The 26,779-nt window shown below is 47.7% G+C and overlaps 1 protein-coding gene across 1 annotated transcript in view; it reads left to right on the top strand.

The window, feature by feature from the left end:
• Positions 1-26,779, top strand: part of LOC118789431 (partitioning defective 3 homolog B-like) — a 206,495-nt gene that overhangs the window by 131,488 nt on the left and 48,228 nt on the right. Inside the window, 2 exon segments of the mRNA XM_036545850.1 lie at positions 1,959-2,180; positions 25,315-25,419. Coding sequence (XP_036401743.1) covers positions 1,959-2,180; positions 25,315-25,419 — 327 coding nt within the window.

Raw genomic sequence — 26,779 nt, 5'->3', positions numbered from 1 at the left:
AAGGTATCTCACTCCCTGTATGTGGAACTGATACATGTCTGTGTGATATGGATTAGGGTGATAGTCTAAGGTAGCTATACCCTAAATTCCATCATGAATTAACAGGGGGAAGTGGTGAGTGCTAGAAAGCGTTAGAAGTTCTTTACCACAGGAATGGACGAAACCAATTCTCATTGGGAAGTGAAGGAAAGAACGGCCTTATGTTAAGGGTTAGGTTTTTAGTCTGCAGTAAAAGCAGAATATTGTGAAACTCTGAATGCCAGCATGGGTGACCCAGACAAAGGAACAGCTGCAGAATTCTGTCCCTAGTGTTAGTCTAAGTTGTCACTGTATCCTCATGATACCTGTGGCCCCTCAGTGACTCCACCAGCAGAAGGGATACAGTCCCCTTCCTAATCTGCCCCTCTACCCTTTCTAAGTCTCTCTCGGCACACACTGATGGCGGTAGCAGGCCTCCCTCTTATGAATGAGTGCTCTACCCCACGCTGGGATCCTCAGGATTAATAGACAGTAAGATCCAGTGTTTGTGCCAACTAAAAGGATGCGCTGATGCACATTACAGCGTGGAGAGCTCTGAGACAGGGCCTTTGAGGATCCGCTGTGTTTATGAATAACGCTGGGCTTTAAAGATGCGAGAGCCGCTCAGACTTCAATTCAATTTCAGACTTTGCGCTGGGCCCTTGTTTCTGTCTCTGCTCCCTGTGCGTGGAGAGAGGGCAGGCCTTGGCCAGTGAATGCCGAGATGGAGGACACCGTGAAAAGAGCAGCCCTGTCCGTGAACCTGGCCATTCAGCTGAAGCACTAGTGGGAGTTGAAGGGGGGTGTACCTCTTTATCTCCCACATTGAAGCAGCAATAGTCTTTTCCTGCTTTGAATCTCTGCTAAATTGCTCGCAAAATTAAATCCAGCGCAACGTCCAAGGGCCATGAAAATGCAGAGGAAAGAAAGAGAGGCAATGAACGTGAAACTGTGTTTACTTTTTTTAGAGGGAAAATGTAAGGTAGTTATACATTCATTTCCTGTGGTGAGAGTCTCGGATGAAGCCGCCATGGTGTCGGCCATCGCCCACCCCGCCTCTGCAGCCTCTCACACGCGCACCTATTCCCAGCTCCCGTCCCTGCACCAAACACCTTCCGTTTCCAAGGCGCCCGAGCAAATTTACATCTCTTCCCCGCTATGAAGTGAAGTGTCCGTCTGACGGCGTCAGAGAGAGGCGGAATAAAAGGCCCCAGCTTGGGGTGGGGGGGGGTGGGGGGGGGGAGATTGATCGCTCATTTCACACCGCCTCTCTGTGGAAGGGCACTAACAGATGGGTCTGTCAGCGGGTTTGGAATTACGAGCCTCTCTCCCTTTTCATCTGCATGCTATTAGTCCTGAGAAAAAAAGTGGTTTCAAAAAGAAAGAAAGGAAAAAAAAATCAATGACTATAAAATGGCTTAAGTCCTTATTTTGTAAAGGTTTAAATTGATTGGAAAACTTGTGCCGAATCTTTGGGCTTTGTACGAAATTTACTTAGCGGTTTCACTTTGCAACATACCCTGGTGTATAGAACATCCCAATAGTGCTGGCATGATGCCCATATATTCAGCCAAATATTTATGATATCAACGGCCGTACTGTGGTTTCGCTTTGTTTTCTCAGTCTATCCACAACAGGTTTCTCAGGAGATTACTAGAACCAAGAAACTTGATCAAAATTTGACCAAAACCACAAGCTCACTCATTCTCCTGTTGGATTCATATCGTAAGAATATGGATTTACAAACCATTGACTCCCTCTTTGTCATCTCTGTGGTCATGCTACATTGTACAGGGAATCATTCTTTTGTTGTACCCTTAAACGGTGATTCCTACTCTCATGCTAACTAGGTGATGTGTTCCAGAAGAGGCAGCTTTGGTTCTGTGTTTTATTTTGGGGCGTCAGAGAGAGCTGACTGTGTGTGTGGCTGTCCTCCTGACAGATGACCTCTCGGACCAAAGCTCCGGCCGGGACACCCCAGCCAGCGGCTCCTCCCGGCAGGGCCTGGGGGACGCGGAGGACGGCAAGAAGGACAAGAAGAAGAAGGCCAAGAGTAAGAAGAAGGAGAAGAAGAGCAAAGGGAAGGATAAGGACAAGAAGAAGGGAGAGGAAGCGGAGGAGCAGGATAAGAAGACGAAGAGGAAAGGCTTTGGGTTGCTGAGGTAGGAATCTCAGGCATGAGGAAACATCCAGCCTTTTCTCACTTTGATAACAACAGTTCCAGAGTACCTGCTTATCTGTAAACGTGCCTGTTTTGGTGTGAAGTTAACCTGAATTTTAGCCTGCGGTTAAATATTATTAGATCCTCCAGTGTGGAATGGGGGGTCAAGCCCAAAGAATTGTGGGAGCGTGGATGGATCAGTGTGATTGTACAGATTGTCGTGTTTAAACTGAATTTTTGCATTAAAAATTCAGTGTATATCAGAGAACCTATCAAACTGGGTCCATGATGTCTGCTAAACTATGAGATAACGGAATATAAAATGGAGTCTCTCAGAGAATGAAATGGGCTGGGACCAGTGTGGAGTGGTATTCAGTGCAGTGTGAAGTGGTATCCAGCACATAATGCCATGCCATTTAGTACAGTATGGAGTTACATCTGTTTGATTTGTGGAGTCACATCCAATATAGTGTGTCATGGTATGTGATGCAGTATGGAGTGTATATCTTTTACAGCTTGGAGTTTTATCCAGTACAGTCTTCCATGATGTCTGGTACAGTATGGAGTTGTATCGTTTACAGTATGGAATGATATCCAGTATGATATGCTGTGGTAGCCAATATAGTGTAGAGTGATATCCAGTACATTGTGGTGTGATATCTAGAGTAGTACAGTGATATCCAGTACATTGTGGTGTGATATCTAGAGTAGTACAGTGATATCCAGTACATTGTGGTGTGATATCCAGAGTAGTACAGTGATATCCAGTACATTGTGGTGTGATATCTAGAGTAGTACAGTGATATCCAGTACATTGTGGTGTGATATCCAGAGTAGTACAGTGATATCCAGTACACTGTGTGATATCTAGTGCAGTGCACCGTGATACGTACCGCAGCGGTATGCGGTAGGTTGCATTGTGTAGAAGCACAGAAGGAGCTGGTGTTAAACAGCTCGGTGTGCTGCGCTCCATATGCCTCTGTGCCCCGCTGCAGGTGAGCTCTCCCTCCGTGTCCCTGCAGTTTGTCTGCTGCCAGGCCCAATCTGCCTCACTCGGAGCGCCGGGCCCGTGCCAGCCCCCTGCTCTCGCGGGCCGGTGCCCAGTCTGCGCAGCCAAGTGGGTAAACATTGCATCACCGAGGACGCCGCGGATGATTGATCCCGCGAAGCAGGCCGCGGACATCCCATCAGGTTCGACCTGATGGGTAATTACTTTTTTTAATTGTTTTAATTAGGCTGGCTGCCGGGGCCGCCGGGGCTCTGTGGAGAGCCCGCCGCAAACGGGCGGGGATGCAGCAATGCTGGCTGTGCTTGCGTGTCGTCCTGTGGAGAGACGGAGAGCTCCGCGGTGCTCAGACCCACTGCACACAGTCACAGGCTGCTTGACTTCATTGCTGACACAGACGCCTCCCGAGGACCCTGCCTTTATTGGGGTTGGCCCAGAGGTCACAGTCCTCCAGTGGCATTGCAGTGGCATTGCAGCTGCAGTATACTTTGTGATGGTGTTGTCACCTCCTGCCCCTCTGGATCTATACTCCATAATTAGTTAAAAAGCCTTTTTATTACTCACTAATTTTTTTCTTATCGAGTATTCACTGTACTGTCCGGGTTTATAAGGCTTTATTCCAAAATGCATGTAGGGTGCACACTTGGCTATTTATATATGACGATATGCATAAGATAGTGCAGCTGTTCCAGTAGAAAAGACTGTCTGTGGGCCCTCCTCCTTTCCCAGGACCTTACTGCAGCCGCAGCACAGAGAGCGATGCCTGGGCCCTCTCCCCCAGGGGCCTGCAGTGTCAGCGGTCTTTCTCAAGGTGAAACGCCTGCCGTGCCCTTGCAGGCCGGACTTCTGTGGAGAGCGCCGGGGAGTTAATCCCTCTTAGTCACGCTGTGCCTGTGTCTGCCTGAGACCCAGCACACCCCTGCAGCCCCCGCCGGTCCTCCTGGGCTCTCTGAGAGAGGGAGGGAGTGGACCCTGCACATCACAGAACGCTCTGTTGTTCTGCGGAGATAAGCGTTTATTCCGGGCCCTGTCGATGGTTGACGTGGTAACGGATGTAAAGGTCATTGGAAGCTCCGTTTTTATTGGCACAGTAATAACAGTGACAGCAGTACAGTTCAGCGACGGGGGGGGGGGGGGGGGGGGGATGGTGGTGATGATCATTCCTGTTGTTACATTAATACGTTCTCTGAGAGGAAACGAGCAGTTCTTTCTATAACAGCACCTTGCCCTTACTTATGATGTAACTCGCATCATCATGAGTTCATACAGACTGTTAGCTGATCATTTCATTAAAGCCAAAACCCTCATTCCACACTGGCCACAGGCGCCATTTCACAACAGCTTTACGTGCTGAATACTTAAAAACATTTCATCCTCACACATTAACTGGCCGCAGTGTCTGATGGTTGGGTTTGCTTCCCGTTGATTGGACGATGAGGAGTGCATTGCACCGGGAGCCTGGTGTCACGCTGAGCCTTTTCCCCCAGCTGCTCTCCTGCTCTTCATAGTCCATCACAGAGAGCAGTGAGCTGCCGTTCGGTCCCCCATGCTAAGTGATGGCGTATGTAGCAGAGCGTGTCTCTGAGGCAGTGAGGCGCTGGGCTCTGGGCTGTATTTATTAGTACAGTGGAAACGCAGGGCTGGTGATGATTGCGGCCCCTCATACACCATCACGCCTCTCTCCCCCAGACCGATGTGTCTCGGAGCACGTGCCGGAAATGACCTCCTCCCTGTGCAGGAGTACTGCGCTCTGTCTGTCTTTTCCGCGGAGGCGCCGTGATCCCAGCGACTGCGGACCGGAGGCGTCGTGATCCCGCTGATTCGCGAACGGAGACTCCGTGCTCATTTTGACTCGCGGTGTTGCTCAGATGAAAACCCACATGTGCATGCTACTGTGGCCTCCATTTGCTGTGTCCTTTGTTCTGTGCACAGCCGTATGTGTGTGTGTGTGTTTATATGTGTGTGTGTGCGTGTGTGTGCGTGTGTGCGCGTGTGTGTGCGTGTGTGTGCATGTGCGTGTGTGTGTTTATATATGTTTGATGGTGTTTATATATGTATGTGTGTGCGTGTGCGTGTGTGTGTGTGTGTGTGTTTATATATGTATGTGTGTGTGTTTATATGTGTGTGCGTGTGTGTTCATGTGTGCGCGTGCGCGCGCATGCAGCACATGAGACACGCTGTCTGTGTGCCAGTCTGCTGCTGTGGAAGGGGCCTACAGGCACTCAGCCGGACGCCCGCAGACAGTGACGCATTCGCACTGCACAGCTTCTTTCCATGTATATAACTGGCATCGCATACGTTTCCATCGCAAACGCTTCAGAAGCAACAGCTCTCAACACGCTCCGTTTGCCAATAAATGCTGTGACTCAACAAACACAGCTCCTTTTGTCCCAGTGGGTGATCTGCTCCGTGTCTGCAGTTTTCCTCAGACCAGGGACTGCCTTTTGCAAAAGGCTGTTCCAAATGGAGAAAGTGCTTAATACAGCGGTTAAGAGAAAATAATGGCTCACAGCTTGTATCTTTTTTGATCTGTCAGCTGTGATGATTTAATCTGTCGGTCTGCCCTTTCTCCACAGGCTTCTCTGTGAAGATGGGTGCAGTAATGGGTTGTTTATCTGTGCTTATTGATCATACATTCTGGGACATGTTTATGAACTTCAAGGCAGCCCAATGCTCGCAGGAGAAGGGTAGGAATAAATATAGACCATGGGGCGTTATCGCTGTGTGTGTGAATGGCACTTCCATCACCTCCAGCCTGTGTGGAGATGGTGCAGCTTTTCCCCATCTGCTACCATAGAGACGGAGGTAAGATCTGCGCTGTTCCACCTTCAGCTGCACACCTTTGATCTCGGCTATGAGTGAGCACGCTGAGTTCTTGCGCGTGGCGGTCTTAGCTTCTGGGTAGCTGTGTGACCCTCTTAAGCAACCTGTGCCTTCACATTGTGTGAATTACATTACATTACATTATTGGCATTTAGCAAACACACTTTTCCAGAGCGACTTGCATAGGTTACAGTTTTTTACAATGTTATCTATTTATACTGCTGGATATTTACAGAGGCAATTTGTGGGTTAAGTACCTTGCCCAGGGGTACAGCAGCGGTGCCCCAGCAGGGAATGTAATCCACAACCTTTCGGTTAGAAGTCCTGCTCCTTAACCACTATGGACACTGCCAGAATTAAGGAGGCTGGAGTCTAGTGATAGCTGTTTAAAATGGCTGAGACAGGCAGGTGGTGTACACTGTCCCTCTCATACTCTCATGAGAAAGACGGACAGAGTGGGAGACAGACTGACAGTCTCTCCGTCCCCCCCATCCCTCACACTTCATTTGTTTATGGGTTATTCTTAAAAACTGACAGCACTGTCCATTTGCTGAGGATTGCTGTTCGTAAGACGCTGCAGCAGGAGAGTGGAGGGCGGAGGGCCCAGACTGGCAGGCTGTGCCTGAGAGCTCAGCACTGGTGCCAGCGGTGGGATCCTGGGAGGAGTGGCACTGCGGAGCCCCAGGTGGTGCATGTGCTCCATTAGGGCCTTTTACATCCACCAAACAGATGGAGGAGGCTGCACCATACCTCTCCCTGCACCCACCCCCCGATTCTCTCTTTCTCCCCGTCTCCCTCTCTCCCACGCGGTTTTTCTTCTCTCGGTTTCATATCGGTTATAGGTATGATATGTTTTTTTTTTTTTTTCTCTCGCTACCCCTGATTGTAAATGCTTTGTTTCATTTGGGGTGTATTCCATCATGTTATTGTGATAAAGATCCTGAAAACTCTTAAGTGCCAAATCTTAAGTCTGCAAATCTGCAAATGAAAAACATGTCTTGAAACGGCAGAATGTTGCCTGTTCTGTTTTTATGCTTCCAGATGACTAACATAGCAGACCATGTCTGTATGCATTAGGACTATTTCGTAGACTTCTGTGGTATTGTATGCGAAATATGACTTAATTAACCTTAATGTTGTGTTACTCAGTGTAATTGTTGCCATTCGGTGCCGTTTTTCTCTGTTGGCAAGGAGAAAAGGTGTGCAACAAAAAGGGAATTGAAGCAGAACAAATTAGTCAGTAATTTATATTTCCTTTTAAGTCCGTAAATGTTGTTTTCATGCAACTAAGCATGTCTTTGAAGCCACTCGGATATGCTGTTTGTTCCGGTGGCTGGTACAAACATCCATTGTCTGGACTGAAAGGCTATTTTCAATACCAAAACAAATGAGCATCACTTTCTAATGAGCACCTCGGTTAGCGGGTTTTCCGTTTCTCTCCCTCTCTCTCTCTCTCTCTCCCTCCCTCTCTCTCTCTTTCCCTCCCTCCCTCTCTCTTTCTCTCTTCCTCTCTCTCTCTCCCTCCCTCCCTCTCCCTCTCTCTCTCCCTCCCTCTCTCTCTTTCCCTCCCTCCCTCTCTCTTTCTCTCTTCCTCTCCCTCCCTCTCTCTCTCTCTCCCTCCCTCCCTCTCTCTCTCCCTCCCTCTCTCTCTCTTTCCCTCCCTCTCTCTCTCTTTCCCTCCCTCCCTCTCTCTTTCTCTCTTCCTCCCTCTCCCTCCCTCCCTCTCTCTTTCTCTCTCCCTCCCTCCCTCTCCCTCCCTCTCTCTCTCTCTCTCTCTCTCTCTCTCTCTCTCTCTCTCTCTCTCTCTCTGAGCCCCTCCCTCTCTGCTGCTGTACAGCAGGAGGCAGTGCGGCAGATGCCTTGGCTGTTCTCTCACTGTTCTTCGGCTTTTCGCTCGCTGTTCTCACACTGCTCCGTGGCTGTTCTGCCTCTGGGCATACATGCTTGCAAGCAGCATAATAGCTTCGTTAGAGACAGAGACAACAGGCCCTGTTGCTCATGTTTGAGATCCTCTTATTGGTGGGGGGACCAGATGGCTGTGGGTTGTACTCTTCCTCTCAACAGGAAGTTTTTTGTTTACGTAGTACTATGTACTCTTTACCAGCAGCTCATTTACCTGGCTGGGGAAACGACACTCAATAATGACATCTGAGTGTAATATCAGATGAACACACAAGGGCATTGTGGGTAAATAAGGCATGAAGGAGGAGCCAGAGAGATGGGTGTTCCAGTCCTTTGTCTCTCTTTCTCTGATGTCCCGTTTAGGTTTTAAAGTCCCCAGAGTGCAGCGAGACTCTGCCTGGCTCGACAGATGGTGCGTTCTTCTGTGTTCTGTCAATTAAAAGTGCGCTAGCGGAGCTTCATAGAGCCCTGCGGAGAGCCATCCTGCCGCAGGGAGCCGTGGACAGGGGCCCTCTCCCGAGCCTCTCTCACCCACAGCACAGCACCGCATGCAGAGATCTCTCCCGTGCTGTGAGCAGTGCAGGAGGGGAAGGAAGGAGCATGGGGACGTGGGTTTGAAGTGTTATAGCTGCCCGTCACAGTCACCAGCTTAAACTTAAATCAACTCTTAAATCAAATGCCTCTTGACCTTGTTCAACAGGAAGCTGATGTGCAGCCATCGTTAAGCTGAAGTGTTGTATACATGTTAAGATGTTGGTTTTTTGTGTGTGTGTCTGTGTCTGCCTGTCTGTGTGCGTGTGTGTGTGTGTGTGTGTGTGTGTGTGTGTGTGTGTGTGTGTGTGTGTGTGTGTATGTATGTGTGTGTGTTGTCATATAAAGTATCAGTCTGAAGTTTTGCATTATGGGGCAGTTATTCTGAGTTGTTGATCATTAGAGAGAGAGCAGCCTTAGTTGCCCTGTGAGTGAGGTTTTTACTACACAAGGCGGAGCACCGAGCAGTGTGCTGGGGGTGATGTGAGGGTGAGGGCTGCATAGCGCAGGCTCGGCTCCTGCATGTGTGGGTGCGGGCGGGGGAGGCCTGCGTCCTCAGCCCGCTCTCTTTCCGCTAATAGAGTCTAAATGGACGTCTCAGGACACGCTGCAGATGGTGCTGCTTAGATATTCCCTTTCAGAGCCCGGAGACAGTGGTGGAGCGGCGGACCCCAGGGGACCCAGTCAGACTGCATCCTCTCCCCCTCTACGTCTCTATTCACCTCCCTCCCTCTCTGGGTGGGTACTGATGTCTGACCGTTTAGGACCAACAGCAGGGTGCCAGCTCCTTCCCCTGCCCAGTGCCACTCCCATCTCCCTACAATAATATTAATAATATTCATGGCATTTAGCAGATGCTCTTATCCAGAGCGACTTACATCAGTTACAGTTTTTTTTTTTTTTCCTTTTACGATGATTTCCATTTATACAGCTGGATATATATTGAGGCAATTGTGGGTTAAGTACCTTGTCCAAGGGTACAGCAGCAGTGCCCCAGTGTGGAATCAAACCGACAACCTTTCAGTTACAAGTCCTCCTCCTTAACCACTATGCTACACTGCCACCCCCCAATGATGAGATGGAAGTTTGCCTGTTCTGGAAGCCTAGGCCGTGAGCAGCACCGGCAACAGCAGGAAACAGAAGCAGCTCCACTGCCTTTTCAAACGTGCGCACCGCCAGCCCACTCGCAGCAGTCTGAGTCTCGGGGTTCGCCATGGTAACCTCTCCAACAAGCCACTTTTGTGCGTTTTCAGGCTGCTCTGGGCACAACATGACAGGCCTCGTGGGACGGCTTTGTAGCTCCTCTCTGAAGTTTTTCACGTTTTTGATACTCGGGTTCAGCTTACTGAAAGGCAGTTTCAATGCGAACGGCTGTGCAATCATTCCACATGAATTAGACTGTAAAATGTCCAGATTAAGATAATGGTCTCCGAGAGCACTTGCTGCTGAATTCTTAATTGTTCTGGGCTGTTTGAAGCCGATTGTTGGAATAATTGCCTGTTTTCACCTGTGCGAGATGGCCGGCTCATTTCTGATGACAGCTCCGACTGCCGCGTGATAGTGGAGTTCAGCCCCATCTTCCTGCTATCGCTCATTTCTTCATTACCAGAGCGCCGGGATTACTTCAGGTTGATGACACTCGAGTGGCTGAGTTGGCAAAGGTGCTCATTCTGAGTGCAGGGTGAACCCGATAGCCCAGACTTCGCTAGCTGGAGTCTGGGCTGTCATTAGCCGACTTGGGAGAGAAACCCACAGTGTCAGGACATGACTGTCTATGTCCTGCTGGGGTTGGCTGGGTTGACATCAGTGAGGGCTTCTCGGGTCACTGCACTCTCAGTGTCTCCTAGCAACTTTTCAGGCACCTCTAAGTCCCTATACTGTCATCGACAATCCTGCAGTCGATGCCAGCTGTCCTGCCGTACACTGACGGGCCTGTAGTGTGCAGAGCAGCCCTGTGTCAGATGGGGCCACATGCCTCACTTTAACACTCCCTGCAGGTGCTCACGTTTTCAGCTCCAGAGTCAATCAGTTCATTTCACTTCCAAACCTTTGGTCTGTGACTTACTGTTGCTCACAGTAAATCTGCTGTTAATGGTATTCGTTGCATTATGTAATGTTTCCAAGGTGTATAGTGTATGTCTTGTTTTCCAACATGGCACAATGTTTGCATTCAAATGTTCCATGTTGTTTCCACTAAGAAAGCTGAATTACCTGTTGGGCATTGTGTTAGGGCGTAATTCATGCTCTGAAAATGTTCCCAAGTGAGAACATTTCTCTAATAAAACAGTTACTGCCAAAGCTGCCGTGGGATGCTGTGTAGGAGGTTTGAAATGGGGGTTAATGATGAGTGGAAACACTGTGAGCGGGAGTGTTGGGGGATTTCTGCCTGTTCTCTGCTGATGTGGCGTGACTTGACAGAAACCAAAACGTTAATGAAGCGACCCTCCCCACTCTGAGTGTCTCTCTGCCCTGCGATCTGAAAGCAAACAGCCCCTCCACGGCCTGACGTAGCTGAGATGTTTGTGTGGAGGGTTTTATATTGTGGCAGACCTCTCTCCGACGCTCATCACCGCGGGCTGCGGGAACTGTTGACTCCACAGTAAATAAAGCGTGTTTTAATGTGAGGCCGAGTGATGCTATAGCCTTCACTCAGCCGGAATGGCCTGTCAGCCGCGGATGGGATGTTTAGGGCTTATTTGATTAGTTCTGAGTTGTCTCGCTGTGGGTTTTGCAGACATGAAAGCAGTGGTGTTATTTCCAAATCAGCAGGTTATCCTGTCTGAGGTCTGGCAGTGCGCTGGCACTGCCAATAGCGGAACCAAGGCTGGTGGCATAGCCACGCCCACTCCACCTCAGAACCCATTGGCACAGGGAGGGGCATGTGCTGTTTGGAGCTCAGACATCACTCAGTGCTCAGATGAAGTGACGTTTCTGTCATAATATGGCTGGCAGTGTTAGTTTCTCCAAACTTTGTCTTTAAATCAGTGCCTCGACAGTTGAGCTTCCTACCCATATCATGTTATTGCAAGTCTCTTTCATAAGGCTTTTATTACTTAAAATGGAAAGAATCACATGCATGATTTTCATAGCTGTGTTTATTGCAAACATATTTATTCTGTTGCAATTTTCATTGCTGAACATTTGGGCCATGTTTGTGCTCATCAGAGTGAAATTCATTTGACAGAAGCCAACGGAGTCGCCCATTCTCCACTGTAAACCAACAGTAAACAGCACCAGTAGCCATTCAGTAGTTGTGAAGGGCCACATTATTATAATCAAAAATAAAAACAAATTGCTTGAATCTGCTGAGGGATTCTGGGCTGCCTCTGATTCATCTTGTGTTTTGTGAGTTGAATGACTTCCACCTTAAAGAGGCAACTGCGGGTGTTTCGTAGTGTGAATTTCAGCTCTGGAAGTGTGAATTATTGCACACGGCTAGCCCCCCTAGGAGCAGAGGAAGTGTTCCCTTTCTGCTTCTGTTTGATTCTTTTGTTTTTGCTCTTGCTTGTTTCCATGAGATATTCTTCTGAGAACACCAAACTGGACACATTTTATTCCCTGTTGCGTATGTGTTTATTTACTTACGTACATATTTTTATACATATTTATACATATGTACATATTTCCGCTGCTAGTGAAGCTGTAGGCCAGAGGCATGATCCATACGTGCTGGATGATTCTGAGAAAACGGGCGAATTTCACAACACCAGGGGAGTCATTAAAAGTGGCAGGCATGGTAGCGGAGCTCTGTAGCGAGACAGTGGGACTGTGGTGGGTATGCTTCAGCCAGGCTGGGAGGCAGAAGGTGAGGTGGAGAGGGAAATGGGCTGGTGGACAGCCATGGGGACAGGCATATGGTTCTGCTCTCAAGGCCTGAGGCTTTGCGCTGCCTCCCTGAAATTAATCAAAGTCCTTTGCTGTCAAAAGTCACAGGAATTAAAGGGGCTGCGAGTTATGTGTCCTTTCTGAAACTTTTTTTGAAATGGCAGTTAGCTGTCTTTCTGATCATGATTACATGTCATTTACGTTTTTTTGGCGTTGTAGCTGTCATCTCTGTGAATGTCCGAGGGCTCACTCATTAAAACTTGTCAGAGAGTGGAGTTGAGGCATTTTATCTTTGAGTGCTTTGTGTGATGAAGATGAGTGCAGAGATGATTGGTGGAGAGGTCAGTGAGGGCGGGGCTGTGCTGAGTTGGAGGTGAAGTCAGGATCTGCTGCTGTGTCAGTACTCACTGCTCATTTCCGCAGAAGGAGCCACCTGGACTTGCTAGCATCGTCCCTCTTTCTCTCCAAGATCCAAGCCAGACTCTTTACCTCTCCTCCCCTCTACCTCACACAGGGCCACGGGGTAGAGGACTCTGGGAAACCTTGGTCCTCCCTTTGTAGGAACCCATTTCTTTTGATTTGATGTGATTTGAGCTTTTCTCCCCCCTGTAGGTGCCCGCCTGATCTGCTGAATAACAAAATGTGCGATTAAACATACAGATGAGCTGGCCTGACAAAATGTATAAACAGCCTTGATTTGAATAATTGTGTAAGATTATATTGCAAATTGGGTAAAGCAAGAATTTGAAAAATGACACAATGCAGAGTTCCAAGAAGTCTGAGTAATTTTGAATAATTCCATGTGTTAAAGGATCATTGTCACTTGATGAAAATCTGTTAAAGCTGTTGTAAGTGATATGTCTGGTGAGAATATGGTGATTATGAGTCTGGATGAAAGTGTAATGTGTTATTACCGGCTGTGTCGTTAGTGGCGAAGGGTGGCCCGTGAACAGGACTGTTTAGTTTTACTGCAGAGGAGTGTAATTATACATGATTATTCCCACCTGGATTCAGGTATGAACTTCTAACAGCTACATCCTGGTTTGCCTTCCCACAATGCTTGCAGCCACATGTACTTAGGGACAGAAATGCTGTGCATTTTTTCTTTGAAATGATATAAAATCCTTTCTCTCTGAAGTCCAGATGAATGAAAGAGTGTATGATAATCAGCACTTCGTATTGCTAAACAGGCTGTTTGTCTTTATTGTGTACAGTGCAGCCAGCACCTTTCCCCTCCTCATCCATAAGAGGAGTTGTGCATTTCAGCCCATCTTTCACTTTAATAACCTCTTTGATGCTGGGCATCATGTTACAGGAAATCGCTGTTTCCAGGGAATTTAAAAGTGAGAGTTTTCGTCACTGGCCCACCGTGTTTGCCTTATGGGTGTGTGCACATTCAGGCCCAGCACAGCCAGAGAAACAAGTTTTCACCCCCCCAAAATTGGGCAGTCTCCCGAAATTCTTTGCTCATTTATTTGTGTTGATATACACTGTCAGCCCAGTGTCGGAGAGGTGAAAAGTGTTCCCGTTGAAAGGAAGAGAAGCGCTCTTATGCTTTAATTTCTCAGCTGGTGAAACCCTCATCAGTCACAGTGTTTTCCTCTTGTCCGCATCGTCAGCGGGAGCCGTTTGTAAAAGCAGTGGCAGGAGACGGGCTCCACAGCGCCTGTGGTCTGGACGGGGTCGGTAGTGAAGTTCAGGAGCTGTTTTACCTGTTTCACCTGCCCGCTGGGGAAGCTGGACTAACTGGCGGGCTCTCCAGCTAGCGCAGACACGTTCAGAACAAAGCCCGGCAAGTCAGGCTGTCTGTCTCATGTCACACCTCAGAGAGAACGACATGGAGGAGGACAGTGTAGGCACACACTGAAAACGGTTCTGTGCCACCCAGAGCCCTCTCCAGCACCCAGAGCCCAGACTGGCTTCTGCCTCCTGCTCTCTGCCCAGCCAACACCGAGGCAGACTGTGCCATGCCAGAGCCAGCTCTTTAACATCCATTTTAATGCACAGTTGTCCTCTGTACCCGATCATGGGCCAGGACGGCATCTTGGTACATAATTAGCGGGATCGTCAGTATCGGTGCTTATAGACACGCTGGCACTCGTTAAACATGAGACGAGGTGAGATCTGCAATTACCCGCTGATCGGGTGAAAACCTGCTAATGTATTCATAAAGCACTGCTGGTGGTTTCAGGGACAGGGAGGTGTGGTGCTTTCGGGTGGTGATGGTGTTTGGGGGGGGGATTGATGTCGATGACTGCTCTGTGTGCACCTCTGGTTAGTGGGCGGAGCTGTTAAATGGTCACATGACTCGGACAGTAGGTTCCTGTTGCGGAACTTGGTTTTCTTTCTGGAACTTTGCTTGGACACCGCTGTTCACAGCATGGCGAGAGAACACAGCTTTGTCCAGCTCAACCTGCCCCATGACAAGCACACTGTCTCCTAACATGCTCTGCAGATTTATACCAAGGAAAGAAGGGGTGGTGGTGGGCATGTTATGAGTTTAGTTCCCACGGGAAGACCGTTCACCATGTGACTCTTGTTATCGCCTCCACGGCTTGCATGAGTAAACAGTGCTCCAGGTGACACTGTCACAGGTTCCAGAACACCTCTGCGGCTGTGACATTCTCGGTTTCTGCATAGGCATGCCAGAGGCGTTACATGGATCACTCTGCTGGAACACTCTGATAGCTGATTGGATCTCATTATAAAAGATAACGTAGCAGTAAAGTGTGATATTGAAATTTAGGAGGTTGTAAGACTGTACCTTAGTTAGCTGCAGAGGTTGACGGGAGCTGTGCTGATATGCAGCTTGTTGGTTGGAGCACCACCTTCCTGGGTCCTGCCACTCAGGGTATTCAGTGGCATGTATTGTTGGATTCCACTTTTGGTGGTGCAATACTCAGCCACTGGTTTGAACAGTGCTCTGAACTTTTCAGTGCTCCCACTACATGTCTGTGAAGGTGAAGTTTGGTGGGGGGGGGGGGGCTGGGGGGAGCTGAAAGAGTCTCCATCAAGGATTCCTAGAGTCAAAATGGCATCAGAACGAAATTATGCCCAGAATGGACATTATGTCAGCCGAAAAGTGATTGATTAGCTTCCTCTGACATTATTTAATTATGTGATCAAAGACATTACGGCTGAAGATCTCTCTGGAAAAAAAAGCCTTCTGAAGAGCGGAGGGCGGAGGAACCTGAACCAGCCGGCGTTTAACCTTCAGGACCATGTGTTTCTAATTCAGTCCTCACCGGTGCGTGCCGGGATCAATTCCCCTAACGTTTCGGCTCCCCGGCCGGCCCTCAGATCTTCGCGGGCCGGATCGCGGCGTGCTTTGAGAGGGACTTCTGAGAGGGGTCCGGCTCCTTTTCCACGCCGCGTCCCGCCCCGGCTTTGATCTGCCCGACAGAGACGCACTCACCTGTCTGCCCATTTGAGGAGCGCAGGAAATTAGCATCAATAATTCTTTTTCATCTCGGGAGGAGAACAGGACAATAAAAAGAGGCCCCCGCAGCTTCTGGGATGCAGGGGGGGCCTGTACTGCTTTGTACCAGATCAGCGCGGTGAGGGTGAGAGGCCGAGCAGTTGCCAGCAGTATCCTCTCATCACCACAGAGACGGAGCAACACACCCAATACACAGTGTATTTAAAAGAAAATGACTCCTTTTGGAGAAGAAAAGAAAACAAAAGACAAATAGCTGGGAGAAGCTGCTGTGTTATGTCGAAATGTGCTGCGTATCAGAAAGAGAAAACGAACAATTAAAATGAATCACATTTTAAATGGCGCGTTCAGATGACAGATGCACCTTTTATCTCCATCCCCTCCCAGCCCAGAGAACACTTTCCGGGTGAGAAACCCTCATTGATGGATTATCATTTGAAAGAGACAGGACAATGACTGATTCAGATGCACATTGCTCAAACTCTCACTGATAGTTCTGCTGATTAATAGACTCTAACGCATGTTATTTCCATCTGATCCAGGTCAAGTCCCAGACTTAAAGTGCTCTTTTGATTTTATGGCTTTAGTTCTACCCTGAGGGCACCGTCTGCCTTTTCCCCGTTTTTTTTGTTTGTTAAAATGAAATAGTGCGTCTCATTACAAACTCAAAGTGATGTTTAAGCGAGTCTTGATATTTTGACATATGAGCACATTTCCCGTGGAAATGTGTCAGCTTGTGTCATGCTCTCTCTCAGTGGAAGAGCTGTTCCAGTCTGTGGTGTCACACTACCGATAAGAACATGTATCACTCTGCTCCCAAGAATCTCAAATGGATTATGATGGGGTGTGTTTGAATATACATATTTATTTACAGAAATTCATAAATGTATGAGTGAGTGTATGAGTTTTCAAGCCTGAAGTGTTATGCATTTGTTTGTCAGTCTGAAGTCCTAAGCTGTTGTTGATAGTTGGTGTTGGTAATCATTACTGTGATGGCTAGGCAAGTGGTAATGATAAGGTATTTGGAAATTTTTCAGCATAGTTTCATGGGTTGTTATTGTCAGTTGATTGTTTGAAGAGGCTGACTGTAAACCGCTGTTACAGTACAATACACGCAGAAGAATAAAATAAGTAATTAAATGAGAGGCAGCAGAAGAGGAAGAGTCATTCTAATGTGATTAGAGCCGGAGCAGGGCCGGGCAGAGCCTTCTGTCACCGGAGAGCTCTGAAAGGAGGCCTTTGTGATGCCAGTCAGTGCTGTCGCGCATCATTCATACGGGGCTCCTTCTCGCTGTCCCCTCGGGCCCCGGCGCCTGTCACTCAGCCGAACAGAGGCCGGGCTTGTCTGTCCGTCTGTGTCTGTCCGTGTCAGTCCGTCTGTGTGTGTTTGTGAGAGAAAAAAGGGCTGACGTCTGTGTCCCACTTTAAGGGGGAGCGGTCTGGACCCTTCGCGGGGCGTTTTTTTTCTCTCTGCTGCTGTGAAAGGCGGCTGTGTGTGGCGGCATAAAGCACTTCCTCTCTCTGTTCTCTCCTCAGCCTGTACACCTGCCCCCTGAGGGGTGCCCTCCCCCCATGTCTTGTTTAGTTTTTTTCCTGTCTAACAGATGTGTACGTTATACTGTAAACTCCGTCTTGCTTGCTCTGCAGGTCATGGGGAGAGTGTAGCAGCGCGGAATAGTCTGAATTTCAGGGGGAGCAGGGAGCAGCAGCTCAGTGATGGAGCTTGCTGCAGTCTTAATGATGACCCCCTTCCCACCGTAACCTGCAGCTGCCTGGCCTTGCAGTCCTGAGGCTACCTGTGTGTTCCAGGTGTAGGGAACAGGGGGGCTTCAGGCCTGACCATGTTCCACTTACCCCCACCCCATCCAGACCAACATTATCTGTGGATGTGAAGTCCCATTAACCCCTGGTCCTTTCTGCTTGGGGCACCGTAATCATCATTATCCCACAGAGACAGGGAGAGAGCGAGCGAGTGAGTGAACGAGGGGGTGGGGAGCGGGGGGGTGGGGGGGTTGAGTGTTTACTCTGAAGCCCCTTTCCTTAGAAAATAATGGCACTAATAAGGGCCTCGTCTAAATGGGAGCTCGAGGAGGGGTAATTCAAGTAATTTTCACGGGCAAAGATGGATGTAATAAATTACACAGGAAAGAGGGAGGGAAAGCGTGAGGTGGGGTGAGAGTTTCGCTCCCTCCCTGCTTTTTTTTCGCAGCTCTGCCTCGGCTCCTCTGGCTGCGAGTGGAGTGGAACGGAGCAGCCTCACGCTGGCCCTCTCCCCGTGCTCCGCACCGCCAGGGTCATACGACACGCTTTCGAACGGGAGATTCCCCCTGAATTTATCTCAGCGTTGCTAAACTCCTCTCCGCTGAGGTCCCAACTAAAAATACAGAGCAATCTAATTATTGCGATAACATTTCAGTGGAGAGATTAACTGCTCATGGCTGACTCAAGCCTCGGTGTTGCTTATATTCTTAAGCTACTTATTTTATCAAAATGTGCCATGCTTTCACGGGAAATTTTCTTCTTCTCTCTCTTCACTCCCTCTCATACTGTGTATTCCTAAAGTCGAATGTTTAACAGCGTTGTCCTGCCATGTAAAGTTCATGGTGTAAATAGATGCTTTTACAAAAAAGGAGTCCCCGCGTCAGTGTTTCCTCCCTTCAAATGGACGCTGTAGTGTGCGAGGTGAGCTGTGTGAGTGTGTGTGTGTGTGTGTGTGTGTGTGTGTGTGTGTGTGTGAGTGTGAGTGTGAGTGTGTGTGTGTGTGTGTGTGAGTGTGAGTTTGTGTGTGTGTGTGTGTGTGTGTGTGTGTGTGTGTGTGTGTGTGAGAGTGTGTATGTGAGTGAGTGTGTGAGTGTGTGAGTGTGTGTGTGTGTGTGTGTGTGTGTGTGTGTGTGTGTGTGTGTGTGTGAGTGTGTGAGTGTGTGTGAGTGTGTGTGTGTGTGTGTGTGAGAGTGTGTATGTGAGTGTGTGAGTGTGTGAGTGTGTGTGAGTGTGTGTGGACTCGCTCCAGCACCCCACCCACCTGTACAGGTGGCACACTGACATGCTACAGGACAGGCTCATTAAATTCCCATGCTGCACTGCACTTACACATGTCCCCGCTGTGTTACTGAGGGGATGATGGATCCGAGAACACACGACGAGTCACCGCCAGCGGCTAACGGCACACAAGCCAGCGTATTTACCCTCTTAATTTCCAGGCTTCTGCTCCTCACGAAGTAAACAAGCGCGTTGTTTTCTGAAGTGTCATCTACGCGACCCCTGCTTGTGTTAAAGTGGATGAAGCAGGAATGCACGTCACGCTGAGGAACCTGTGTGGAGATATTAATGAATGTATAAACACTGTTAGGCTGACGTGTGGCCCAGGGGTCCGCAGTGTGGCCTCTGCCTTCCTGTTGAATATTCACAGCGTTCATCCGGCTGTTTCCTGTAATTACGGGAGACAGGGTAATGAATTCATCAGAGCTAGGTGCTGATTAGCTGTTTGAACGGCCCTCTTTTCTCCAGACCGCACCCCGCAGCCAATCAGAGAAAGTGCGTGCTTTCCACCAAGGAGTCTAGAGTAATTACACTGATAAGACTGTCAATAATCTTCTCCCACAATAACTGTAAAGCTGTAAACACTGCTTTTCTAATTGAATGCGCTTCTAAACTTAGTGTTTGGAGGCTGGCGGAAAGGGATTTCATACGTCAGCATTTTAAGCCCAACAAGTGAAAAGCTGCAATTTTAACTCTGAGGAGAGGCCTTTTACTGTGTGATTGGTTAATTCGGCCTCTATAGCTGACACCTAATAAGTAGCTATGGAAACAGTGTTTCTTTGAGGCTCTGTAGAGAGATCAGTAGCCAATCATATACTCAGGGTAAGTGCAGTGATGTCACCCTTGCTGGCTGTAGTTACACTGGGGTCTGGAACCATGTTTAAGTGTCACTCCCTAGCCAATAAATTTGGGCACAAGGACAAAAGGATAAAAAGACACTACTGTAACACACTTCTTTCTCCTGGAAGAGACCCTAATGAATATGGAGAGGTGGCTGGGAACGATAATTAAAGCAGAAAGGCCTTTTTCCAGGCAGGCCTGCTCAGCATTTCCCCCTCCTCATGATAAGTCCCCCTTTCAGTAAAACAGCATTTTAGTGTAGAGTAATTTAATGAGAGGCCCTGACTGCAGCTGTGGAGCAATGCTCACATTCCAGCCACTTTCTGCATGGTGTACCAGCTCTTATGAAGCCACAGAGCATCATGGGAGAGGAAATGGAGGTGCTGTAGTGGTTCCTGCTCATTGTTGTAGCTTTCGTGCAGCGGAATTTACTTGAACTTCTTATATACAGTCTTGTGTGTGAATTAAGGGTGATGAGGCTTCCACTTTACAGGGTGATGGTGTGTGTGCATGTGTGTGTGCGTGTGTGTGCGCATGTGCAGATTGGCTCAGTGTTTGTTCAGATGCAAAGCTTTTGTGTGGCTGAATGAGATGGCACAGCAATGATCAGAAAATAGACTGGAAAATAGTCAGCCTGTCCCTTTCTTTGACATGGCAGTAATATTGCGAAATGGTAATATGGAAAATAGGTAGTAATATGGACAAATTAGACCCTCCTTGGTGTCTCCCCTCTGTCCTCATCATGGAAAATCTGTCGAATAAGGACGCCTAATAGCCTTTAGCAAGCGAGCCCAGTCCTCGTCCTCTGAGGAGGGCCACGGAACAGCAGAAATCGCACTGCATATGTGGCAGGTGTTTCTAATGAGGAAATGAGAGTAAATCACACTCAGCAGTAGGAGAGAGATTAATGTATGCACACACAATCATCAGCTCTAAGTGGAATGCCTAAGTGTGTAAATACTGAGTGCCATATATGGGCCTCTCTGTGAGAGAGGTGCTTGGTTATATGCCAAGAATGGACAGTGGCTACCTCCTTCGTGTCATCCTGTCGTAGCACAGGAAAGGAGGATCTGGGGGGGGTGGTGGTGGTACTGTGAGCATTGTTGTTTTTCTGATGTAGCTGTTATGCATTTTGCCTTTTTCACTGTTCCAAATTTGATTCTCATGTGAAAGCAGTTTCATTGTGTCAGAATGTCTGTTGGAATAGCTAGTGTTTACAAGAAAAAAAAAACTGTGGCCTACATATACAATGACCAGTGTTGGGAAAGTTACTTTTGAAACGTAATAGGTTACAGATTATTATGTAATCACCAACGTTTTGATTGGTAACTATAATTTAATAACAAATTTTTTTTCTCAGTAACTGTAACAGATTACAGTTACATTTATTATGTACTTTAGTTACGTAATGCCGTTTCATGTAAGTAGTTACTCCCCAACACTGACAATGACTGGGGTCAGGGTGTGATGCACATCTGCCGATCTGCACCACAGCAGTTTGGAGAAGCAAGTGTTCGTTTAGCCAGTTATATTGGAATGGTGTTAGGTGGTTCAGTGCTGAGAATCTTATAGGTGAAGTAGCCTAGGACACTTTATTAGTCAGTGGATCTTCAGTGGCCCAAGTGAGCCAGAATCTTTGTTGTTTCATAAGAAAGATGACATCTCCTACCTCACAATAGGCCCAGCACTACATACCTTTTTACTCTAAGTCAGGCTGCCCACTCTCCTCTCACCAACACCACTTCCTCCAGCAACCTGTTTTTTACTACGAGGTTTCCCCTCCAAAGAGTATAATGTGCCAAATGACACACCCACACTGACAGACCGGAAGACAAAAAAATGACACAAGCAAGACATCACGTGGAGGGACTGACAGTTTCAGCCTTTTGGCAAGGGAAGCCTTCGGGGTGTTGTAGCTACTGATTCCATATAGTACCTACTTAGCGCCCCAGTTTCGTTGGCCCATGGTCCACCATTGAAGGTGACATGGATTGTGTTTGAAGTCTGTCTTCCTGTGTAACTTCCTCTTTCCACCTGGTCTGTGGGTTTGTCCCGTTTAAATGACACGGCGTGTAATGTTATTAGAAGCTCTTTGCCGGAAACGCGAGGCCACAGCGCCAGCCACCGAACTGACAGCCTAATTGCTTCCTTTATTTATTTATTTACTCAAAGTTCTCTGCCTTACTCCATCTTAGTTATTCTGCTTTCTTTCCTCAGCTTAGTGTCAGAAGGCTTGTTTGAAGCAATGTCGCTTTGTAAAAGTCATTATTTCACCAGACTGAAGGGAAAGTGAGGAAAGTCTGGAGATGCAAATTTATGTCATAATGAAAGGAAAAGTATCTTGTGTTTGGATTAATCTGCATTAGGTCACTTTCAGGCAGTTTTCCCCACAGCAGACAACTACAGTCGCCCTGAATGACAGTTCATTTATTATTGATCAGAGGGATTGGCTGTGATCAAATGCTGTATATAGGTTCTGCGCCCGTCAGTCAGCCATGCTTCCCTACTTACGACATGCGTCCCCTTCTAATGTGCGTCTTCTAGCGCGTTAGCGGTGCTGCTGATTGGTATGGACGTGTGGTGTTTGAGGCTCGCGGTATGTTGCGTCTGCGTGTGCGTGTTAATGTGGGGGGGATGCTGCATTTGCATGCAGGCTGCGCTGCCGTGTGCTTAATGACAGAGCTGAAAGGCAGAGGGTGCATGCCAGGCGCTGCTATTAAATAGCTGCAGTCTAATGAGATAAATACAGTAATTAGGTTATGCCAGTGACGGGATTCGGCGAACCAGTCTGGCTTTTGGAGGGGTGGGGGGTGGGGGGTGGGGGGGGGGGGGCTGTACTCTCCGCACCGCTGGGGGTGGGAAGAAACAATGGCGGGATGGGGGGATGGGGGGGAGGCTGCAGATTTGCACCAAATTTCTGGGATTCGCCTCCCCCCCCCCTCCCAGAAAACATCCTGCACCCTATCCTGAGGCCAGCTGGTTTTTGTTTGGTAATGTAGTGTGCCTCTGCTTGTTAATCAAAGTTGTGAAACAGCAGAGGAGCAGAGGACCACGGTCCTGTGTGAACACCGCCACTGACCCACCACTGAGCTGCCAGGAGGAGAGGTGATGCATTGGTGGCCCCCAGATGGCAACATGAGTCGGGACTGAACACATGAAGAATGATACTGTACCTTTTGTGTTACGTCAGAGGAAACAAGGCTTTATTTATGAGCTCCTCACCTGTGTGAGGTAGATAAGACTCTGAGTCTGTGATCTACGTCTGAAACAGGGATTTGGCCTTCTTGTGTTTCATCCTCTTTGTGCCTTGTGAGACCTTCTGTGTCGTTTTATTTTTTTTTTTTTTCCTCTGTTCTCAGTGAGCTGCTTCTGTGTAGACTCGTGGATAAAAGCACAGGCTTCACCTTTGGTTGTCAAAGCAGCAATCCCCAACCTCCTCACGTCCAACAAAAAGGTCTTTCAGTCATCAAACTCTAATTTTGCAGACGGTGTTTTGCTTTTTGTCCTGCTTAATTCTGAGCTCATCACTGCATCAAACAGACTTCATCCTTGCATATTCCGAACATGACCAGAATCTCACAGAGGGGGAACTGGCCTTGTGCTGTCCAGGGAGGGGGCGGGTAGGACGTCCATGGCTCCCTGTAATTGGTCAGGCGCCTGTGAGTTGCTTGGGTGATGTCAGCGGAGCGGCACCTCTCCTCCAATGAGCACGACTTCTCTGTAGTGTGATAAATATCCATCGGTTGCGTGCGAGTATATTGGATGATTGCATTGCTCTCACTTGAGCATTCCATCTCAAGTGGAGCAGTTGTTGCAGTGAGATGAGCCTAATATACAATTGGCGATTTTTGAATCGTGTTGCATAAAGGTGAAAAAAAAAACCATTAAAAATCCACCCATGTCATGCTCAGCTTTGAGGTCATCTTGCCTACATCATTATATTTCATTACGGTTTGTGAACTGCATGCAGGTTCAGAAACTCTCACTGAGACAAAGCATTAAGTGAATCGGCCATTAACCCTCGGTGTCGAGTAAGCGACAAGCGCATTTATCTTACAGTATGTGCCTCTCCCCTGAGGTGAAGATAAACTATTTCTGACGGAAATGTCCATTTTCAGGCTTAGAAAAATGCTTCTGATGCTGACCCAAAGGCTTGTTATAGAGAAACCCTCTCTGTTTGGTTTTTCTCCTACAATTCAGCAACCAGGCTATTTCTGTGGGTGAGTAGAGGAAAAGTGAAGCCTAGGGGAATATATGGATAGAACAGAACAGAATGCAGAGGAATCCATTACAAGTAAGCAGCCAGCACTACATGGTGTGAGACAGGTCACGTGAGCCTGGAGCCAGGGCATAAATAAGCCATAATCAATCCAGCCATCTCTCTGCCTTTCCATTCCTACACCCCCATCCTTCTCTCCCTCTATCCCTTTGTTTCAGACTACCCCAATCACTTTTTATCCATCCCAACCATCCCTCCAACTAGACAGGTTCTCAGGTCTGCTTCACAGGCAAGACACTGAAGCACTTTTTTTTAACAGGTTCGCTTGCGTTTGTCATAATGATCTTTCATTCTCTGCCCTGAAGTGAAACTGTGTTCACCTGTAGGGAAGACACATGCTTCCCTCAGCATGACCTTTTGTTGTGTGAAAAATCTCAAATCTTCTGCCATGACAGCCTCCACTGCTGCCGATCTGCACTCTTTTTTTTTTCTAAAGAGCGAAACAGTGCGTGAACCTGTGTCCCACAGGGATCCTTACTTCTCAGTGCTCTGGCTGTGACTACAACGCTGACACCACTGACATCCTCACAGCTTGTCAGCTCAGCAGAGCTACTGTAATAAACAAAGACTACTCCATGCTGATTTCTACTGAAGGAAGTTTCTTCATTTGTTTTCTTTTTTATAGCTACTTTTACTGGATTTATTTTAATATCAATGGGGATAGACCTTGTATGTCATTTTTTATTTGTTAATTTGTTAATTTCTTCAACCATTGTAATAATGAATCTGGTGCAGTGTGACAGACATGATGAATACAGATATGAAGGGTTTTGTTTACTCGGCTTCCTTCAACAATGTTGCACGAGGCAGTGTTGTTTTGTGATGGACTTTGTATGTGGATCCCCAACAGATAATAATGATTTCAGGGAATAGCTCCATCATTCATTTCAAGTGTGTGGAGTTGAGGAGTGAGAGGCATTGCTCTTGTTTCTCTGACAGTGATCCAGTGTGCCTGAGAGACCATGTTGTACTGCCTGGTTAACACCGAATGTGTTACTGAGGGCAACACCAACTCATGTGTTCTGTACTTGAGAAATGACCTGTTGTGTGAACAGACAGTGAAATTAAGTGACAAGTTCACCGCTCAGTCGCTGAACCAGAAATTCAGCATAACGCAGCTTTTCTTCCTGGCATGGCCTAATCCTTAAGTGCTTTTAATGGGATTTTATTATGAAGAATGCATTTTGATTTTATTTAAGATGTCACTTTTACAAAGGCTTAAATGTTGAGATTGTGGGTTGGTAATTAGTTAGGCTGACCTGAATTGGCAAAGAAAAGGTCCTGTCAGTTTTCATGCTGCCATTTTGCATGTGTGGAGATTGTGAAGATCCTTCTTGCTTTAACATTCTCTCTCTTGCAATGTGAAAGTGTGTTAATATTTGTGAAACGTATGTGTATTTTGTTTTGGAAGACTGAAATTTGGCTGTTTTATTAACGGTTTCTCTCTCTGTCAGATTTGGAAAGAAGAAGGAGGATAAGGCTAAGGCAGCGCTGCAGAAGCAGAAGTCAGAGGTGCTGAGTGAAGAGGAGCTGGACAAGATGAAGGAGGAGCGAGAGAGGTGCGCGCGTGTGCGTGTGTGCGTGTGCCTGTCTGTCTGTCTGTCTGTGTGCGTGTGCGTGCGTGTGTGTCTGCCTGTGTGCGTGTGCGTGTGTGTGTGTGTGCATGTGTGCATGTGTGCATGTGTGCGTGTGTCTGTCTGTCTGTGTGCGTGTGCGTGTGTGTCTGTCTGTCTGTCTGTCCGTGTGTGTGCGTGTACATTACATTATATTACATTACATTACGTCATTTAGCAGACGCTCCTACCCAGAGCGACTTCCAAATAAGTGCATCACTATGCCAAGATTAGTCTTGCCATGGCCTCAGAATCTGGAATTCTCAGCTTTAACATGGTCTCATTGACTGGACAGGAAGCTGCAGGCCTTCCTCTCATAGGCATTACTTTCCCCTCTTGTCTGTACCTCTAATAAAGAACCTTACCAGGGTTTTAATTGTGTTTGGAGAGTCCATCTGGATCCAATTTCAGTCCTTGCCATCACAACCCCCCCCCCCCCCACCCCATTCAGGCACAAGATCAGCTCTGTCACATGGGTTAGACAGCCCCTCAAATTAGCCTTGCCGCTCAGAGACACGGTTTCAGGCTTTCACCACCGCTCGCACGGCTCAATTAAGCAATTAGCACAATTAATCACTCGCCTGTTTCCTTGCAGGTATGAAAGGGAGGAATTACAGCGTAGGGTTGAGGGTGGAGTCGCTCTCATTCAGACACGCCAGGTCCCTGACAACAGGCCAGAGGAGAGCTTGGGCTCTGGAGCTTTGCCTGAGTGGTGTTTATTTTTATTTATAATTCTGTCCACTGTGAGAATAGTGGTCAGGGTTAGATAACTGCAACTGGGTAGCATATTGTAGTGCCTACCAATCTCGCCAACACATGTGTGAGAGGGCTTTCATCTCAGAGGAAGTGCTACTTCCCACATACTGCAGTATATGGACGGAGGGAGGAGATTCAGATCTCTTTCCAAAGAGTGCGATTTCTCATGGTTTTTGAGAAAGCTTTTATGCTTTGTGTAAAGGACAGAGGGAGAGAATCCAGGACCGTTGGCCTTTCTGTCTGTACTTTCCTGTTTGTTGAGAACAATATGCTGTGGTTTGTGATGCATTGCTTTCACTGAGGCCAAAAAACTGGGGTCTCAAACACAGCAAATAAGATAAGATAAGATAAGAGAGCTTTGCTGTCATTGTTCAGGACAGCAAAATTACATTTGCTATCCCATGTCAGTGACAATATATAACAACTTAAAACAACAAGAATTTATACAAAATGTATGAATGTTTTAAATATGAGGAGTATATGCAAAATAAATAAATAATAATAAAATGTCAGTGCATTGAGAGGAACAGTCAGCAAGAGTATGTAGAAG

This window comes from Megalops cyprinoides, chromosome 14 (assembly GCF_013368585.1).
Source record: "Megalops cyprinoides isolate fMegCyp1 chromosome 14, fMegCyp1.pri, whole genome shotgun sequence".
NCBI classification, from domain to species: Eukaryota; Metazoa; Chordata; class Actinopteri; order Elopiformes; family Megalopidae; genus Megalops; species Megalops cyprinoides.
This window is presented reverse-complemented; position numbering and strand designations above follow the sequence as displayed.